At 34.3% G+C, this 21,538-nt stretch overlaps 1 protein-coding gene across 6 annotated transcripts in view; it reads left to right on the top strand.

Moving 5' to 3' along the window:
• Positions 1-2,534: 2,534 nt before the first annotated feature.
• PPP3CB (protein phosphatase 3, catalytic subunit, beta isozyme) overlaps positions 2,535-21,538 on the top strand; it is a 30,911-nt gene continuing 11,907 nt past the window's right edge. For 4 of the 6 annotated variants that reach the window (XM_010018761.1, XM_010018762.1, XM_010018760.1 and 1 more), the window contains exons 1-9: positions 2,535-2,730; positions 4,904-5,028; positions 8,131-8,242; positions 9,126-9,271; positions 14,514-14,653; positions 14,750-14,827; positions 14,929-15,023; positions 16,532-16,657; positions 18,724-18,801. In XM_010018761.1, coding sequence (XP_010017063.1) covers positions 2,703-2,730; positions 4,904-5,028; positions 8,131-8,242; positions 9,126-9,271; positions 14,514-14,653; positions 14,750-14,827; positions 14,929-15,023; positions 16,532-16,657; positions 18,724-18,801 — 928 coding nt within the window. In that variant the 5' untranslated portion in view covers positions 2,535-2,702. Of the gene's footprint in view, positions 2,731-4,903; positions 5,029-8,130; positions 8,243-9,125; positions 9,272-14,513; positions 14,654-14,749; positions 14,828-14,928; positions 15,024-16,531; positions 16,658-18,723; positions 18,802-20,940; positions 20,974-21,538 lie in introns of all 6 variants that reach the window. The other 2 variants (XM_010018759.1, XM_010018765.1) reach the window with 2 other exon arrangements.

Raw genomic sequence — 21,538 nt, 5'->3', positions numbered from 1 at the left:
TCCTGTAGCCCCATCATAGAAGGCCACCATACTGGTGATTTTGCCAGGCACAGAGGTGAGACTGACTGGTCTATAGTCATGATTAAGTGCTTCTAAAAATTAGTTAAATTTATCATGTTGGAACAATGGATTTCTTTTTTCGGAGACAGATTTATGTTTTTGAACAATTGTGCATGGAGCAGACATAGTTGTCTTTTGATTTCTTAAATATGTTGTTAACATTTGGACTACATGGAATTTTAACACTTCTAAGTGAAACTTGAATCATTGCTAGAAGAGTCTGGAAGAACAGGCATGTCATTTCTTTCCTGTTAATAAAATACTTTATGTCCAAAAATAAAGTGCCAAATTTGTTCTAAACTGCAAAGACACATTTTTCAGCTTCTTCCTTCTCAGAAGCTTTTCTAAAGAGGACATACATACAATTCTCCACTTTATGTTCTAGAATAATTTAATGTCAGTGAATTTATGTGTGTGATTTAGGCATCAGATGTTTTATTGATAGATTTTTATTATTTCTTAAAACAGAAGGCTAGCAATTTGTTACTGGTAATCTAGAAGTCAATTTAAAGGAAGTCAGTGATTGTTTTAGTATTTAAGGATTGATTTTTGGAAGGTAAAGCTTAACTTCAGAGACTGAAAAAGTTAAGTATGAATAAGCTGTCTACAAGTGCATTCATACTGCTAGTTCTTATCTTTGAATAGATGTGTTTCTCTAATTTTTGGTTTTGAATGTATTTGAAATAATTTTTAAATGTAGAGTAATTGAATTATTTTGCTCCTTTTCCCTTTTATTTATTTTTTTCAATAGCAGTATGCTTTGGTAGGGAGGTATCAGATTAGTTTCAATTCCTGGAATATCGCATGAGTGCAGTGATATTCTGATGCACTGCTTAGTGGTAATTTTGATGTATCCTCTTTTCCCACATCCCACGTTCATATTTCATTTGTAACTGATTTAAGACTGTTTGAATTCATATAAGCTGCTGGCCATCAAGTGTGCTGTCTGGGCAGTTGCTGAACCTGGTTTTGTCCCCAACCTCAGACCTGCTCCACTTCTTTGAGATACGGATCACACTTGGCTGCCTGTGACCCGCAAACTGGGATCCAAGTAGTTCTGGTACTTCCATTAATTCCTCAAGTTGTGTGTAGAATATGAATAGCCTCTACTAAAATTTAATCTTTTGAGAGACAGAGCAACAGGGAAATAAGGAAAACAAGATCAAAGAAGGAATTTCAACCTACAGTGGCAACGTTGTAGGCCCCTCAAATTTTTTTTTTTTTTTTTCCTGACAGCATGAACTTCTTATGCTGCTTAGTCAGTGGTTTGACAGAACTTCAAACTATTAGAGTTCATCCTGCCCCTTTCTGCCATTCAAGGGCCATCAGCACGAGTGCTGCTCTCCCTTCATCTTCTCCACTAACACTGTCATAGACATCTGTTAGAGTCCCCCTTAGTTTTCGTGGGTTTAGGCTGAAGTTAGTCTAGTTACTCCTGCAGAAATAAAATCTAACTTTCTGATTTCCGTTGTTGTCTCTTGAATCCTTTCTAATTATTCTCTTTTTTAATAAGTTGGGCAAACTAGAGTTGCATACTAGATTTATCAGTGGCATAATTACTTCTTTGTTTTTCATTTACTAATAATTCTTAATATTCAGTTTTCTGGGTTTCATTGATTTGTCAGCATCAAGGATTTTCCTAGAACCATAGAAAAGACCTTGTTTCTGAATAGTAATAGTAATTTTATAATCTGTGATTTTTATATGTAAAGTTAGGATTGATTTCCTTCATTAATTTACATGTATTTGTATTTCATATGTCATATTTTGCTGAGCCGTTCAGTAGTGTGGACAACTTCTGTAGCTCTTCATAGCCTACCCTATTCTTTGTCTGGAATACTTACTGTCACCTAAATGCTGCATCACTCCCATTAGTTACCTTCTTTTCAACATAATTTATGAATTCATTAAATAGCACAGATTCTAGTGGGACTCCTCTGGTGACCTTCTTCCTTTCCAGGTGCTGGCTATTACCTTCTTTTATAGCTAGTCCTTTAAACGTTACTGTATCCTTTAATTGCTAGCTTTGGATTTGTTTAGGTATTTTTTTTGGTTGGTTGGTTGGGGTTTTTTGGTGTTTGGGGGGTGGGTGTGTGTGACACTTTGATGATGGAAATAAGCCATTTTAAAATGCCTTTTGCAAGTCAGAGAATGGCAGTATATTGGAGAGAGAGATGTGTCCCTTTGAAAAGGCAGTTCTGGCTCTTCCAGATGTTTCACATGTTATTATGTCTTCTAACTTTTGTTTTATAGTTTACAAATTCGCACATTCTAGATGCCAGTTTTTAAAATATACATACACAGATGGCACTGTTCCATCTGGCTTTTAATGATGTCATCAAGTTGGTTGATTGAAAGACAAGTTTGCTGCTTTGGATAGCAGCTATTCCATGATAGATCCAGTCCTAGATGGAGTATATTTTTAAAATGGCATTGTTGCAACTAGTGTTTCTTCTTTTTAAATTTTAGCTGTCCCTTTTCCACCGACGCATCGCTTGACATCTGAAGAAGTGTTTGACACAGATGGAAGACCAAGAGTTGACATTTTGAAGAACCACTTGATAAAAGAGGGTCGAGTAGATGAAGAAATTGCACTTAGAATCATCAATGAGGGTGCTGCAATATTGCGGAGGGAAAAAACTATGATAGAAGTTGAAGCACCAATTACAGGTAATGTTTCTATATAATTTCACTCATAAATAAATTTGAAAAACGAAGGTTTTTTCAGTAGTAAAGTTCATCCTAAAAATTGTTAAAATAAAATTTCTGTATATTCTTACTGAATTATCCCTCCCAACTGCATTTGCTTAACAATACTCAATGGTCTGAAAAAATAGTCTGCCCATTATTTTGTAAAATGAAGTCATTAAACCTGTTGGAAAAAGATAGTATGAGTGCTATTAAAATGACAAAACAGAATATAGTTAAATGCTGATGAATTATGGATTGCTAATTCCTTCAATGTTGTAAGTGGGAATAAAGATATCTACCTGGAATAGAAAAATGAACTCAGAATTATCCTAAAATCTAAAATGTGCAGAGAAGCTAATTGCTGTAGTTTGAAGCAAATACTGTGAACTGGAATTCTGAGTGAAAATACACCTTTGTAGTTCCTGTGTAGATGAGACTGATGATTGCACGTGAAACCATGTTCTTGTGAGGGTAGTAGTACTGGAAAGCATTGAAAGAATTGTTTTAGCATTTTTAATGTGCTAGGACCAGATCCACTGTGATACAAGACAGACTAGTAGGGGGTTTTTTTTGAGTATTTTCATGGTTTGACTAGTCAGATTTCTGCTTGACCTGGTGAAAGGTGGAACAGGTGTCCTTTAGTACTTTTATTTATAAACAATCCAGACCGGTAGAACATCATTTATATTGCATATCTGTTATTTATGGTAATGAAAGTAGATTTGATTTTTGCATTAAGATCAGATTTTCTTTGGTTTGAATGTGTTTTCTTCTAAATGAACCTCTGTAAAATTAATGCCTGAAAAGCTTCTTTTAGGGCATCAGCTCGCTTTAATCTGTTAATAACAGATAAATGAAAATACTTAAACAGTACATCATTATTACTGTAAATTATATATTTTTTTTTTAAATGAGTGATTGAAATGGCGGAAACCAGTAAGTGACTGTCTGAACTCAGAGTCTTTTGAAGCTCCAGGTAAAACTACACAGTTATCCATATGTTTAGAATTTTTATATTTCTGTTTATTCAGGTAGTTACCCAGAGCTACTGGTATATTAGCAGCTGAAAAAGAAGGAAAGTTGTTGCAATGTTTGAGTAGAAATCTTAACTAAAGTGACATTAAAAGAGGACACATTCTGTTTAGTCTAATATTTTATAGGTCATGGTGACAAATGGTCTGCTCCAAGGGAATAACAATCTTTAAAGTGTGGTGTGCCATATCCAATACTTCTTTCCAAAATTAGAACAACTATTTTTCCACAAAAAAATTTACTGATAAGCTCTGAGAAGTCAGAAGATGCTGATGGCAACAATCATCAGTTGTTCAATGACATTTGCTTCAACAGAAGGCATAGTTTATTTCCGGTTGTTACCAGTAATCCCTCATGCAGAAGCAAGACGGCAGCTCCTGACTTTCTGACTGAGCTGGTAACTCCTGTGGGAATGAGGAGTTAGGAGCAGTTCTCTTCCATACATTTTTTTAATTTTTATTTATTTATTTTTTGAATTGTGAGATGACTTTGCTGTATGCTCTTCAAAGTCTTCCCATCTGCTATCTTTGGCACTTCTGCCTTAGGTTGCTGACCACTGGTCTTGTCCTGTCTCATATTCTAAAAACACAAGAAAAATCCACTGTTGAAATAGTGAACATGGTTATTTGAAGGAGAAAAGTAACTGAGCAAAGAGAAGATATGATGAGATTAAAAGGTATGTTAGTCTGACATAGAAACAAAAGCATACTCCCTGATTTTTTCAGTCTCACACAGACACAGCAAATTGTTGCAGAGCAGCAGGCATTTTCAAATATGTATACCAAGGAGAATTTGTGAAGATACCTAAGGGGCTGGGGAGGACAGTAAAGAGCTGCTGACAACTTTCAAGACCTCAATGCTCAGTGCGTTAAATGCGTTTGAAAAGTATTCCACAGTTTTCTAGACTCAGATGGGGCTGTCATCAGCATTGTCACAGGTAGTGAGAACAGCATCTTAACGAAAAGCATAGGGGAAACTTCAAAAATATCTGTTATTCCTGCTTTATACCTGCCTTTTCTCTTAATTAGAAGTACTTTGTGGCTCTTAACTATAACTTAGTAACTTTTCCATTAGGTTTGTTTTTTTTTTTAATTAATTTAAACAAAATTTTTGCTTGCAGTGTGTGGTGATATTCATGGCCAGTTCTTTGATCTAATGAAGCTGTTTGAAGTGGGAGGATCACCTGCTAACACAAGATACCTCTTCCTCGGTGACTATGTAGACAGAGGTTATTTTAGTATAGAGGTAACTGAATATATTAATCTGTTTTGTCCTAAATTTTTCTTATGGAGGTTTTCAAATGAAATTTTAGGTCTGGTTTAACATGTGAATGTGTTCTTCATTTCTGTGCTTTCTCCCATGAGAGAGGCCTGCTCACAGGAGGATATTGAGCAGCCATTTGGACTGTCTTGTTGAAATCACCAGACTTACTCATTTTTCTTCCTCTTTCTTTTGTTAGTTATTAAAAAATTGAATTCTGTAGCTTTATTGTACATAATCCTGCTTCTCTGGAAATATCCAGGAAGTTGTGTTTCTAGGTTTTTTGGTAAACAGGTGAGTCATGACTGTGAAGTCTTTTAATTTATTATAGCTGTTTATCTGTGTAAAGTAGATTAATTTTCCTTATGTAATAAATTTTTTTTTAATAATCATTAATATTTTTCTTTATTAAAATTCTGAGGGCGATTACAGATATTCCCTAAGGATGTCCTGTGTTTCTGCCATTAATTTTTCAGGTATTTTAAATTAAAATGATTTTTTATTTTGCAGCATGTATATTAAGTATGCTAGATTCCAGAGATATTCATGTACTTATATCAATTAGTTTCAGAGTTATGATTTTTAAGTTAACTATTCTTCTGGAGCCAGCTTGGGAGGTGCCTCAGCTTGGGATCTCTTCATAGATAACAAATCTAATAGGGTGGCATACTATTTGAAATAGCATTTGGCAAGTCATGGTGTATGATACTTCATTTCTGTATTATAATTATGCTGTTTTAATAACATGTGTGTGTATATACTGTGAAGGGCATGCACAGTGCCTTTTGTGGTTATTAGGGATGGTAGACAAACAGGAGATGCAGCAGAAATGATTGCCTCAAAGTCATTTGTAAGGAAAAATTTCAACAGACGTTCCCTGTTTATTAATTTGATCTTCTTGTCATGTTCTTGATGATTACAAATGTCCTTGAAAAGGACATTTACATAGCAACACTGTATGTTAATATATCAAAATATGGTATGAAAGTTTTTCAACCATTACACTTACAAAAAACTTCTGTATAATGGATGTTCTTAAATTTCTTACTAAGAACAGGCTCAGGTTTTTTTTGTCATATAATTTTAATTCAATTTTTAATATAATATTTGGCATGCTAGATATACTTGTGGAATATGTAAAGATATGTTAAATATACTCTTGAAAACCACTCCACAGTTCTTAAAAGGCTTGTCTGTCTTCATTGAGATAATCTGCTCTCTTCTGCTGTGAGTGGCTCTTGGAACATCAGTGAAGTACGTGGCAGATTATCTCAATGAAGTTGAATTGCTGCAAGTGCATGAAGGCAGGGCTACGCTTCATGGTCCTGTTGAGAGTAAAAACTAGTATGTGAAAATCAGCCATTTGTTCTCTGTTTTAACCTAAAAAAAAATTCCTACTACGTTTTTGCCTTAATGAACATTTAGGAAGTTTAAGGTGACCTCCAGAAGTTTTCATATGTGGTTACTTTAAAATCTTTCTTAGAGATTAGAAGTATAATATGCTTCTGGTAAAATATTTGATGTTTCACAGCACAGTAAAGGTGAAATTTTCTAAAAATGTTCGAACAGTGAAATTTGATTTTTCACTATTAAATTCTATATCAGTCTGTCCTGAAAAATCTTTGATTGCATTGATATTTTAGTAATAACCCATGTCCAATTAAAAAATGTCATTGCTCCTAATAGGAAAGATAATTACATGCTGCTGTAATTGTATATAACAAACTGCTGGGGTCATGATGGAGTCCTTCACATAAGTGTGTGCAAATTCTTTTCTGTGCTGGAAGTAATAGGACATAGAGAACTCTGACATTATTCTGCTTGTATTTAATAATAAAAAAATAAATATGCCAATACAGGAAAGGTAAAAAAAAGAAATAAATTCTTTTTATGCTTAATAAGTCACATGCTTGAGAGTGCGTAAATCTACAATTTAATCAAATGTAGTATCCATTCACTGAAAGGAAGGGACTATTTTGCTATTTTTCTATTACATGTTTTCAAGGTTGACAACTTTTATAAATTTTTTTATTCAAACTGACTTCACTAAAACAGTTGGCAGTTGTAGAATTTGCCAACTTAATTCATGTATTCACTTGATGATAAGCACTTCTTTTGTAAGAAACTGATCATACTTTCTGCAGGGAAACCGTTTTAAAGAGCCTCGGGACTTTGCAATATATCAGGATATTTTAGAGTTACAAAAGTGTTGGAAAGCAAATGGTATTATTAGAAAAATGTCTATTTTGCGTATTTTTACTAAGAAGATAAGAAAAATTCAGTAATTAGTTAAACTTCACAGTAGAAGTCTTTGATGTATTTCTCCATGTTTGCTGGTTTTTTTAAGTGTTCCTTTCTTTTCTTTCTTCCTTCATGTACTTGCTATTTTGTGCAAAATAACTGTGGAGAATGATAGCTTCAGGGTACTCGTTTTGATTTAGAACAACAATGATAGCAATTTGCAGGTGACTTCAATGTAGTCCAAAACTACTGGGATTTTAAGATCTTTGTGCTCAGTTAAAAATACAAGAATCAGATTTGAAATTCAAGAAATACATTTGGGGCATTGAACACTAAATAAATACCTAGCTTTCCCAGTTTTTTGCAAAAAAAAGGGTTTACTCTTTCCTTTCTTAGTTTAAAAACAGTCTTCAAATTCTATGAATGACTTAAATGTAAATAGTTTTGTGGCTGATTTTTTTTTTCTTCTTCAGTCTCTGTCTGCTTTTCTTCTTATGCTAGTATTTAGAATCATATTATAAAATCTGATTTTAGGTACAAACATATACATTATTTGTCTAGATGAAAGTGTTCTGTAGTATAATTCTGCTGAGTTTATTTTAACTGTTGGGTGTCTGGTAAATTATATATTTTTAGAGCATTCTGTGTGGCTCTTCTTAAGAAAATAAGCAATTTGCATAACTCATGTCCAGAACTGGACTCGGGGAAGCAGTGCTATATTTTAAAATGGTGCATTAAGCTGTACTTGCTTTTGAAGCACTTAATGTTGTTCAGTGTTTCTCAGTAATAATTTTTTAAGTTCTTATAAACCAGTGTATTTTACTGGATGTTTTTGTTTTTCAACAGTGTGTGCTGTACTTATGGGTCCTGAAAATTCTCTACCCAAGCACATTATTTCTTTTGAGAGGCAACCATGAATGCAGACACCTAACAGAGTATTTTACCTTTAAGCAAGAATGTAAGTACTAAGAATGTAAAATTAGCTTCCAACTTGATGATCTACAATCTCATTTTGCTTGAGAGATGTCTTCTAGTTTAGTTACTGTCTTGCGAACATTTGGAGGACCCATTAACTTTGGTAGAATTGCTTGCAGTCAAGTGTGATGTTGGGAATGCAAATTATGTAGAAGACTGCTGTCTGTAAAGATACATTGTAGACTAAATTTTGATCTATCAATCCCAATCAATTTTAAAATCCTGGAGTGAGGAAGGTTATTTTGCTGTCTTGGCTATAACTGGAAGTGCAAAGTAACACGCTGAGCAGCATTGTCAAGCTAGCAAAAAACCACTGCTGCTGAGTAATTTTTGCATTTGGGAAATTGATTTGAACTATACTAGTAAGATAACTCTTCAGTGCTCCTCCACTTGGAGGCTTATGTAAGTATTGATCCAGTGATAAAAGGATCATTTGCCCTGGTAAAACTCTTTGATGGAGGTAAAAGTTATGTAATCTATAAGCAGTTCTTAGCTTTCACTGTAAGTGAGAAATCACACACTTCTCGGTAGTATTTTACATGAATTGTGCTGTATAATTGTATAGTACAAAAGAATTCTTTTAAAAACAAAAACTGTTTCTCCACACTTGAGATAGCAGAAGAACAAATGAAGAAAAAGGTTTATAGTTCTATTTATAGTTCTGGAATAGAATGTCTTAGAAATGTGCTTGCTGTTGCAGTGTTTGGAAATGCTCATTTAAACCCCAAATATTCATTGCTTTGGGTTGTGTTTTTTTTTAAGCATTCACTTTGAGATTTCTTTCTGTAATTATGATCCACTAGATTACTTCTTCTGTCTAATGTGGATTTCTTAATATTTTATATTTTATATTTTCTTTCCTGTAGGTAAAATAAAGTACTCGGAAAGAGTCTACGATGCTTGTATGGAAGCTTTTGATTGTCTCCCTCTTGCTGCTCTCTTAAATCAACAGTTTCTTTGTGTTCATGGTGGACTCTCACCAGAAATTAATACACTAGATGACATTAGGAGAGTGAGTATTCTGTGTATATGAAAATAAGTGGAAATACAGATATTTATATGATGCTACACAAAGTCATCTTTGCGAAATTGTCAGTGTATTGTTTTCTGTTCTTGTCTCTTTTAGAAGTGTAAATTGGGAACTGAAATGTAGTCTAAGCAGTATCACATTTAAAAACTCATGGATTACTTAGTGTATTTTCCATTAGTACATCTCATTGGGACAGCTGGGACTGTTACATTTGAAAAAACCCTCAAAAACTCCACATAGTTTCCTGAGGCAGGTAGTACATGTACAGACCTTCATATCCAAATGAAGTAATGCTTTTTATTTCTTTATAGGTAAGGTAGTGTTCTCATGGTTTTTACAACAAAACTCATAGAAGTTAATTGTAGTCTTAAAATGGTTCATTATATCAAACATATTTCAGTTATTTTTACATTTCTTTGAAAAGTTTTTTTTAACTTTCTTGATCATGTGGATTTGTGTTTTGAAGGAGTGTGAAACTGCAGTATTTAACAGAAATTCAGATTGCTGTTTAAAATGGCAAATTTGGTAGGCATTTGAGTAACAGCTGTGGAGTGCTTCTCACTGTGGTAGGTGTGCTGAGTATATCGGTGAGAATGAAAACAAGTTTTAAAAATTATACAATGGAGACATTAAATAGTCATGTTCAATTTAAAGGGAAGAAGATTGTGGTGACATGAGGTGTCTAACAACTTGGTTTCAATTTGCATGGACTGCTGATGTCAGATGAAGACTTATCAGATGGGAATTTTCAAATTGCTTTCCTTTTTGCATATTCCTTTTGACTTATTTTAGTTCACTTAGCTGACATCTTGACTGCTGTGTTTGGAAATCAAAATCATTCCTGTTATGATTAGTAACATCTAAAGAGGAACTGATTTCAGCTTAAAATATAAATAGGTGGTTCTAAGAAACTTTGGTATTATTGGTAAGCATGCAAGAAAATAGTTGTTTATCCACATATGGAAGGAGGTATGCGGGAGCCTATTAAAAAAAATAATCTGAATTTCAGAATGAAAAGTATCTTCCTAACTTGGTTTTATACTGTATGAATATTGATGGCCTATTTTGTCTTTTATCTTCATTTATTGTATTTCTCATTGTCTTAGCATTTCCTCCTTTTCTTGTGCTCCATTTTAGTTTTTTACGTCTCCTTCTCCTCAGAGTACTATGCTGCTGTGCAGCTGAATCTCATTGCTGATGATTTTTTAATTTTTTAATTATTTTTTACTGAAAGGACCATTTCAGAGGCTGGAATGTCAGCGTATTTCACTTACAGATATTACACTGCCAAGCAGAATGATGTGAGAGGAGAAAATGGTAGAAACAGAGAGGAAGTAGATTTAGAAGCTCAGTGGTTTAAGTAGGAAAATGCACTGAGGCACATTGCATTTTTTGAGCAAATACTAGCGTATACAGAAATCTATATCCATTGTGCAGAGAAAGAGAAGTAAGAAAGCAAAGCAAGTAAATAGTGCCATTCTGACAGGGCCTTAACACTTCTCACATTGCAGAGGAAAAGAAACATGGTCAAAGCTTTTTGGAAAATAGTGTAAGGGAAATATAGGGAAATATCGTCTGGAAAAACACTTTGGATAGCCACTGTCATAATAGGATTGTGATTCTTTTTTTTTTTTTTTTTGCCTCAGTCTTGCAGCTAATGAGGTTTCAAAGTGTCAAGTAAATTTAATTAAAATATCATTCTGTCATCCTGGCCTGCACTTTCATATACGCTTCTATAATGCTGAAGGCTATATTAAGACAAAATATAAGCTTATGTGTGTATATATATATGAAAATCTGCATTGTATATTGCTTCTGATGAAAACCACATTTATAAATGGTATAAGGCAGTGTTATTAGAACTGTTCATTGGGTCTTTTTTGTTTTCTAAAGAATCATCTGGTGACTTGGAAAAGGCACTGTTCACGAGTTGGCAGGAGCTTCAATAGCTGCATTAGAGCTTGGCATGCATTGATATTGTAGATGTATTTAAATTAAATGGGTGATGTGAAATGCTCTTTTTGTATCTAGGAAAATACCATATACTTGGGGTACAAGTGTGGTGTGTGAAATGACTTCTGTAAACAGTCGAGACAATTGTATAATTTTACAAGCCTTCTGGTTTATTAGCAGAAGTTCTTATTAAGGAGAGGTCTTCTCTGCAAATGTGTAGGCATAATCTTTCTTAAGAAGGGAATTCACAGCACTATAAATAGTATAGGAATCACCTAAAGGAAAAAAAAATTCTGTGCAGATGCAGTTTCTTGTGGATGAAGTCTAATGTCAGTAATATTGACATCCATGAAGGTGATTAAACTTACACAAATGATTATTTTTGCTGGCGTAAACTTGTTTCCTGTAGAGGACAGCTATCATAGTAGCTATGACAGTAAAGCCTAATGAGAAAGTTTGCTGCAAGTGCTTCTTATTTCTGAGAAAATGGGAATTTGTGAAACTTCAATTAATCTGATTTTTATTCTCTGAACTTCGTTTACACAGATGTTCTGACTGTGTTGGTAAAGAGTGTCTCTTTCAGACACATGTCCACCAACTTAGAGATGCTGTGCACTGGCAAGATTTCAGCTGAAACAAAATTCCAGGAATTATGATTTTAAGCCTTGTGGTTTACAAGGAGGGAAGTGTCCAGATAAGTTTATGGGAATTCTTAATTTAAAGAAGAGAGACACAGAATTTACTTCATCATTTACAACAGATGGTTGTTCTTTTGTTTAGTTCTTGGTGATACTAAGGCTTGATCAGCAAAGTGCCTTGAAATGTATAAGGGTGCTACTGTGAATCCGTCTTTGTAATACCTTGCTTTCTTTCTGCGGTCTGCTGAAATTTCCTTTTCTTCAGTAATATGTAAGATGACTGCCACTCTTCACTGGCCTTCGCATTGTTTTTAGGCTTTACTATGTGATGATTCCCAGGAAAATGACTACAGATTAATTAAAACTGCTATCTGTATCTTCAAGAATGTGCAACTACTGTGAAGGTCTTTTGCCTCAAAAGTAAAGTAGTTTTGATTTGCTCTACCTTAATCTACCTCCAAGGTTTTGCTACACCTGAATTTGAACATCCGTGTGGAGGTATGATGCACTTTAGTTTAGTAGCCCTGACTGCTTAACACCTAGAAATTAATTTAGATTCTATGATCTTACTGTACATATTAAAAACTATACTACCTATTTCTATTTTAACACCAGGTGTAGTGATTCTTGTTCTTGAATGAAATTGTCTTTCTCAGTTACCTTAATTGTATTTAGAAATATGTTAAGCTAATTTGTATTGAGATTCTCTTTTGCTGTAGTTGCAATATATTCAGAAATAGCTGCTCAGTAACAAGTGTTTTGAATTGACTCATGTCCTTTGTTAACCTTCTTCTTGTCCCAGTGTAGAGAAACCCTTAAATTGGTTATTCTGATTTGATATATGCAGTCTGGGTTGAGTAGCTTGCAGTGACATTTCCATAAATACTGAGATGTCTTGGGAACCATGCCAGTTGGTAAATTGTCTAGTGAAGGAGACTCTGATTTGGTGTGTTTGTAAGTATATTTGTTTTTTACAAACTGACCGCCTTACTTCAAGAGACGTCTACCTCATTGTTCTAATGCTACGAGAAAGTAGTTTGGGAGAGAGGGTTGCTTACAGAAACGAAAACTTTATAACATCTCTATCCATTTAGCCAAAGTCATAAGGAAAATCCTTGAAGAAAACCTGAAGAAAATCTTAAAAATGCTTTCTAGACTTTCAGCCTTCTGTATTGCAGGAAACATCAATTGGGAAACAGTTGAATCTTCTTTGTATGAATGCTTCTGTTAGCTTCTGGACCCAAATTTATTGCTGGACGTTTAGAAACTTGATGGTTTAATCTACAGAAATTCAGGTACTTGCAGAAGTTGATGGACTGACTTCTTCAATTTCTGGAAGAAATATTCCATACAGGGTTTATCATCCAGTGTGGGAAATGTTAAACCACTGGATTTTTAATAATTAATAAATTCCAACAACAACTTCAGTTAATACCTGCCTTGCCATCATCTGGCAGGAATTTGTAAAGATCTGGACCTCTCCACTTATGTTACAGGTGGCAACCTCGGGAGCTCTGATTTTCCAGGGCATGAGAGAGCTTGGCACTACTGCTGGTTCCATATTTGAATGGATTCCTATGGACCGTTAGACTCAAATTCACCAGGTGCCCACCAAACCTCCCTTCGAACCTGTCATGAAGAGTTAAGTGTTCTCTAGTACCATCAAAGTCATCTTCTTTGGTGTGGGAGGTAAAGTGAGATAAATGCACTGTCCATCAAAGAACCGTTCCTACATTTCTTGGATAAAATCATCTTGTGAACAAACTCCAGCTACATAAAGATCAAATAAACTTATATTGAATCTGGGATATCTAATTTCATTTCTGGGACAGGACATCAGAGATTGATCGACTGTTACTTATTAAGCAGGGTGTTTTCCTTTTACATTAACAAATGTACTGTCCTTCTTACCTCTGCCCGTTTTCACTGTGGTTACTGGGAAGGTTGCAGGCTGCTAAAACAGGTGTTTCCAAGTAGAAATCTGTGAAGAAGCAGCTAGAGAAAGAAAACAAAGACGTCTCCCAAAATGTGTAATGGCCCATTACACCAGGGCCATAGCTGAGAAATAAAGCCTGTATGAAAGAAGTGTGAGACGGCTAAGCTAGTCAACTCTTCATTATGTTGTAAATGATCCATTTTGGACACAGGTGTTTCAGGTTTTGTTTTAATTATCATTATTATTATGATAATTTTTTAAATTTATTTAGTCTCTTCTAGTCAGTGCTAATTATTCATGCTTTTCTTTTATAATTCCTATTTCCTGTACTGTTTCTCTTTGCTAATTCCTGGCAGTGTCTCCAGATTGGTAGGTGTGGCATGTGCATGAAACAGAACCATTTTGTTCCTTGTCTGTAACTTGACCTTGTATTACACATATCCATCAGTCTGGAATTTATCTCCCTTCTTTTTACAACTAATAGATCTTATTGCTCTTAACAGGTTTGGTTCTTTGGGCATGTCTCTGCCTTATTTCATGAGGAGGAGAGGAAATAATATACAGAAACCACTTCTCTTTGATACTGTGACTTATTGTAAAAATGCTTAGTATTGATGGATATGTAGTTGAACAAATGTGTAAAACTTACTGATATAATATTCAAAGAAACTTTGTGCTGTTACCTTTTCTTAAACAGTTAGATAGATTCAAAGAACCTCCAGCATTTGGACCAATGTGTGACTTATTGTGGTCAGATCCTTCAGAAGATTTTGGAAATGAAAATTCACAAGAGCATTTCAGTCACAATACAGTCAGAGGATGCTCATACTTTTATAGGTGAGAGTATACTATGACCTCTTTGATGTCTTGATGCTGACTCTTGCTGCATATTTTAGATAATTTCTGTTACTCATAGCTGTTTTCATTTCACAGCTATCCAGCAGTTTGTGAATTTTTGCAAAATAATAATTTGTTGTCAATCATTAGAGCACATGAAGCACAAGATGCAGGGTAAGTACTTTGTGTCTTTCAAGAAATTATTCACAGTGTAAAATAAAAAAATATAATTGCTTATTGCTGTAAGATGTGAAATAATCTGTCTGGTTTTGCAGTTATAGAATGTACAGGAAAAGTCAAACTACAGGGTTCCCATCATTAATAACAATTTTTTCAGCACCTAATTACCTGGATGTCTACAATAATAAAGGTAAGATCTTGTTATTAATAACTGTATGTAATAATAAAATAAAAATGTCTTACTAGATTAAATCATCTAATATTAACAATTTTTTGCCAGGAGGGCAAAAAGGGAGGAAACATTGATCAGAAGCCTATGCATAAGTTAGTTTGTGTTGTGTATCACAGCATTTGAGGGTCTAATTGTGATGATACAGGGCCATAAAGGGAAATCGAGAAAGAGCAAATAGTGATCTAAGTACTTGATCACCATTGGAAATGTTATTAGGGAGGTGTAAACAGGAAAGAATTAATTTTTGTCCATCCTCTGCTTATGACAAAGTTGCACAGGAGAAGCATGCTTAATAGTGTAGAGATTTACAAATCAGAATTACAGAGAAGAGCTTAGCTGTGATTAATATTATTTATAGATGGGAGCAAAGTTCGACAACAGAAATAATTAAAAATAAAGTCTGCTGAGATTCAAATATGACATTAAAGTCTGGCATTTAAAGTATGTGATGAGTGAATGATCTCCAAATGTTAAAATAGTGTTCCTTTGAAACCAAGACCTTTTCTATGAAATACGTTGCATTTTTTCTGTCCCACCTCCAAAGAACCAACCAACCCATACCACTTATGTAGGGTGATTAGCTGTATAGAGGAAAAGATAAGCTGTTGTTACTTACACTGAAGGAGTAAAGGAGAAATAAAACTAGCTGCAACTGGCGTTTTACATCTTTTCACGATCTCTCTGGATATTGCATTTTGAGAATCCTTTTTCACATCAGCTATTTCCAGTGTAATGCAAGTGTAAGTATGGAAAAATGCAATCAATGCTTATTTAGCTTTAGAATGCTTCTGTTTTTCTGGTTTGTTTCTCTCTGCTTCCCCTTCTCTACATTTCTGTGGTTTTACTTGAGGCAAGAGGTAACGGCCTAAAGCTGTGCCATGGGAGGTTTAGATTGGATATTAGGAAAAATTTCTTCACTGAGAGGGTGCTCAGATACTGGAACAGGCTGCCCAGGAAAGTGGTGGAATCACCATCTCTGGAAGTGTTCAAAAAACTTGTAGATGAGGCCCTTAGTGACGTGGTTTAGTGGTCGACTTGGCAGTCCTGGGGTAATGGTTTGACTTGATCTTAAAGGTCTTTTCCAACCTATTTGATTCTGTGATTCTATCATTCCATATGAAGAATAAAACCTGAGTCTAGATATACTGGATATACTACTGTTCTGAGTTAGGATTTTGGTGTGGAAATGATACCATTTAAGGATATTTTAAAGTCTTTGTTCATTATAGATCTATGATAGGACAGTACAAAACTCTGGCAGTACCTTAAACTGCAACATGTGCAATAAAAATTCAAAGTTCTCCATTAGAAATCTATCCTGTAAATATTGTGAAAGAAAGAGAGTGGAGTATCTCTGGAACTGTTTTGTCTGTAGTGAAAATAGAGCTAAAACATACTTGTGATTTTACATTTGTGGTACTCACAAGTTTAAGCATTCTTTTCAAAATGTCTAAATTTTCTTTTAGCGGCTGTATTAAAATATGAAAACAATGTGATGAATATTCGTCAGTTCAATTGTTCTCCTCATCCTTACTGGCTACCAAATTTTATGGATGTTTTTACATGGTCTTTGCCATTTGTTGGAGAAAAAGGTAGGCAAAAGCTGCACATCAGTGGTTATCTTTCCTATTTCTCTCATATTGATGTTGGGAATATTTTATTTATTTATTTCTTTTTTAGATATATTTACCAATGAGAGATTAATTGCATGGGTTTTATGAAAAACAGTATCTGTATTTGTATTTACCAGGTAGAAGATTTGGTGAAGTTGTTAAACTGATTTGGAGGGGGGTTTGATATGTGAAAATGCGATTTCTGAGAAAGGGTAGGCTGAAATACAACTCGTTCTACAGGTTTTGGTTATTTTCAGTCAAGATAGTTTAAGCTGCATTTAATAAAGCAGAGGTGTTAACAGAAATTATCAGTTCCATTGAGGGTGTATGCATGCATTGTTAAGTAGTACCTTTGAACTTCTGAATTAAAATATTACTAATCTTGTATAGTTACAGGTATAAACTATGTTGAGCTATTCACGTAAAATTATAACTTTCATATATAGTTACAATAGATGGACCTTCATTAAAGATAACTTTTTCAGTTATTATTTTTCTTGTATGAAAGATAATTTAGCATAGATCTTTTTTTTTTCTTTTTTTTTTTTTCCCAATCCTTATTTCCCCCCACCTCCTTCCTTCCTAGAGTTGTTAACTCTGAATCTGGGGCACTGGGGCTCCAAATAGTTTTCAGTGAAAAAACAGTGAGGTTGGAGGCTATTGGGTTGTTTAAAATCCTGCATGACAGAAACTGCTCTTTTTATAAAAGAGGTCTGGAAAGCTCTTTGAATTTCTTTGAAAAGTATTCTTGAGATGATATATTTAGAGTCATATAAACCTACGATTCTAGATCTGTTTACATTGTCTTTAATGAGCAGTTTAACACAAATAATTTGGATACTTTTTAGTATGGTTAACGCACTCAACAGGCTATTTTATTTTTAAACAGAGGGACCTCACATTTGAAAGGAGATTTTTGTATATATCGCATTTACCTGATGATGTAGTAGATAATATTTTCAAGAAGAAAGAGTTAATACTGTTTATTTTGCCTTTTTTTATGATGCTGGTAGTGAGACACCCAAATACTGTTAAATAAGTTGCTCATTGACTCACTATGCTTAAGTTTCCTGGAATCATGGCCCTTGTAGTTTGCCTTTGACAAGTACATGCTTTCACTTTTGATGAAGGATACAGTGTCAATATTGTCTGGTATGCATTGAACAGATCAAAATCAAATAATTTGGGGTTTGGGGTTTTTTTGTTTGATGGTTTTTGTGTTTGGTTGTTTTTGGAGTTTGTTTGGGTTTTTTTTCATTAAAGTGGGGACTAACTCCCAAGAATGGAGATTACCATAGCAGGTAACACAGGAAATGTATGAATTAGTAATGAGTAAATGCAGACAGCAATTTACAGGCTTTTTAACCATCTGACTGAACTTCCGGAATAGGTTTATGAATACTCTAGGAGGAGGAAGAGTTTGGCTGTTTTAAAAACGAGCCTGATGTAAGTGAGAAAAGTTGAGTGACAGGTTAGAGAGATTCCTGAAGAAAGAAAATGAAAGCTTTCTGAGGAAAGCTTGTGTATCTACTGTATTGATATTTTTAAAGGGAGTTTAAAAAGACGTGTAATTTGCATCGTATTTATGTCATAATTTTTTTCTGCTTTGGTGCTTCTGCTACATGCCTGTAGGTGCCAGGAATGGAACAGCTTTTTCATTTTAAGCCTAAACTTGAGCAGTCAAAATATTTTCATATTTAAGTAAATTTTGTATAAAATCTAGTTCAAATACTTATCCTAATGTAAAAATACTAATATACAAGAAGACAATCCTTATCTAAAAGAACTCATTGTATGATAGGAGAGAAAGCTCTGCTGTGGTGTTTGATTAGTAGGTGGTATAATTTTAGCTGATTTGCCTGAGCTTTTTAAATTCAGTGACAACTCACATCAAGAAAAGCATTTTTGAAACCAGGTTACTGAGCAATAGCTATGGTGTTGGAAGTTCATTCGCTTTCATTGCTGGTGACTAGTTATAGCTTGTATGCATGAAAATATGTAAAATTCTACAGGGAATGAATTAAGCCTTTTTTTTTCCTATACAGTAACAGAAATGTTGGTGAATGTTTTGAGCATTTGCTCTGATGATGAACTGATGACAGAGGGAGAAGATCAATTTGACGGTAGGGGTTACTTTAAGATGTATGGATCTTTTTTAATGGTAATAACTTGTGAAAGAGTAATTGGCTTAGGATGGTGTACTACTACATAGAATTTGGAGAAAATTGCCTTCAAATTTTTCTTCAGATAATGACACTTTGAGGGGCAGGGAAGGGAATTGTGGTTTTGCCTTTGTGATCAAGAAACACTAATGGTATTCTTTGCAAATATTCATATCTGATTTCTATTTAAAGCTGAAACTTTTTGTGGAAAATTTTCAGAATTTCTTATCATTTTAACTTGGAAAAATACTAACTTTTGTAAATTCATTAGAATGAAGGTAAATGTCTTAATGCCTACTCTTCAGTAGAGAGTTGTAGGTGAAAGCCAGATATAACATTTCTTATGGTAAAGTGGTATACAATAAGTATGAAATACAAGTTTGAGTCTTCGTGTTTGAGTTTAAAGCATAAAAGTTAAAGGATGACTGTATGTGTACATTGTATAATACCTATTTATTTAATTAATTATAAAATTATCTTTTAAACTATGATGGAGTAGGTTATTAAGGAGATGTTTGCAACATGATGATTGAGAAGCAACATTAACATGAAGACCTAACATATCACACTTCGTTTTATTTTTTTTACAGTAGTGCTTAATGTCACACCTAAATGGTTTTCAGACTTGCTCCCTTTTATCGAATAACAATTGATTTGGTGGGTTATTTGATGATGGGGGAGGAGGAAGAAAAGTTTCAGCAGCCTTAGAGGAACACTACAGGATCATTTATAAAGACATTAGAGACATGAGCCCATTCTTAATGTTTGATAACTACTGTGTTCAAATTCAGCAGCAGAATAGTAGTGTGCTAAGCAGATGTGTGTTTTAGATTGGGGTGCATTGGTTATGAGCCACTCAAATTTTGCTGCCATTCAGATTGTTGCCAGAAATGTCAAAAGTTAGAAATAATCTCAAATGTGATCCTGAAAACAGTTGATTTATGTTTTTCATTCAAGTAATCATGCTGAACTGAGTGTAAAGCTAGTATACCAAGTATTTGCAGAGTAAGGTTAGATGTTATTCTGTGTTGTCCAGCATAATTGCAGTCATCGGTTGATTGCACATGCCCTGTCTTTAGTATGATAGTTGCAGTTTCCTAATTTGAATTATTTCACTCTTCTGTCTCTTTTAACAATTTCTTTGCTTGATGCATCTCTTAATGCCACCTAGGTACTGTCTACGCTTTATCTTTCTGTGTGAATGGATTTTTTTTTTTTAACTGCTGACTGTCAAGCTTTCACTTGTTTATTGTCAAATTTTAAAACACACTCAACAATTCCACTTCTTGTTTGATGAATGCATTTTTAAGTGTTGCAATTTTCCACTTTATTTTTTCTCATTTCTTCTCCATTCTTTCTTTATTACCACTGCCAAGTTAAATATCTTTATTTTATTTGTCTCACTCACCTTTTTCTCCATCGTTCACTTCCTTTTTTTCTGGAATCTCCATCTGAAGAGCGACTCATATATGGCAATAAAAAAGGTACAGACCAGACAGAGTAGGAATGTTTTGAAATATGACTTCATAGAACCTGGCAGTATAAGTATTAATGCAGAAAATACCCTTCTGTCGAAAGACGTATGTAGCCTTTGTTATTATTACCCATTTTAATGGGATGTTTATAAAAGCTCGTGTATTTTGCTATCAGAAGTCATATTCCAAGACATCTGTCTTTCTGTGCATGAATTTTTTTCCTCCTTTCTTCCATTCGTTTTTTTTGTTTGTTTGTTTTTTGGGTTTTTGCTTTTTTGGGTTTTTTTTGGTAGAATGTCATTCTTTTACCTGTTTCTAGAATTTTCTCTTTGGTCCTGCATGTGTAGGGAGCGTTCAGTTGTCTGTCTTGCTCTTTAATACTTTTATCATGAGGATTTTTTTGAGGTTGTGCATGGAATGTGTTTATACAATGTTCCAAAGCCTGGTTTGTGTAGTACTTTTTGTTTCCTTCAACTGATATGTCAAAAAGGTACTTTTCAATTGTATGTACAATTTTGAAGATGGCTGGAAACAAAATGGTAAAAAGAAGCCTACCATCCTAAATTTATAGTCTATCACCTGTTTTTCAGAAATCCCAGGGTAGATAATTCTGTGCAGAAAAATTCTTCTGACCATTACTTACCTAATGATAAATTTGGTCTCTGTTTAAATTTCTCACTTCCAGAGAATATTTCTAATATTTGGGAATACATTAGATTGTAGAGATGTTTCCAAAAATTATGAGTTCTTTAGAGCATAATAGTGTAAGCATTTCAAATTTTTCTCTTGTGCAGCCGTTGAGAATGGGGAATGGGAGAGTCCTTTGTCATATCTCCTCTAATTTAGGGTACAATCAAGACATTCTTCAGCAAGCAGATGCCACCTTACACTCTTCTCTGAACTAAGCAGGATTCAATGGCCACATTAGTGCAGTGCTGCAGCCTGAAGTAATACCTTTGGCCTTTTGGCTTGGCTATGGTACTTCTAGAGGGCTGGAGCAATGAAAGACCATGTTAAAACAAACCAAACAAAAAGCTCCACCCCCCAACCAAACAAACACCAAAACTACACAAACTCAGCCTTCCTTCTCTTAAGGCACGCGGACTTTCCAGAGTTAGATACAGGCACTAGCACTGCCTAAAATCTTTTCAGCCTACATGTTACAGCTCTACAACATTCTAGCCCTCAAATAGGCATAGGTAAGAGGAAAACCGAGAGACTTT

This window comes from Nestor notabilis, unplaced genomic scaffold (genome assembly GCF_000696875.1).
Source record: "Nestor notabilis isolate BGI_N333 unplaced genomic scaffold, ASM69687v1 scaffold24917, whole genome shotgun sequence".
In the NCBI taxonomy this organism is placed as follows: Eukaryota; Metazoa; Chordata; class Aves; order Psittaciformes; family Psittacidae; genus Nestor; species Nestor notabilis.
This window is presented reverse-complemented; position numbering and strand designations above follow the sequence as displayed.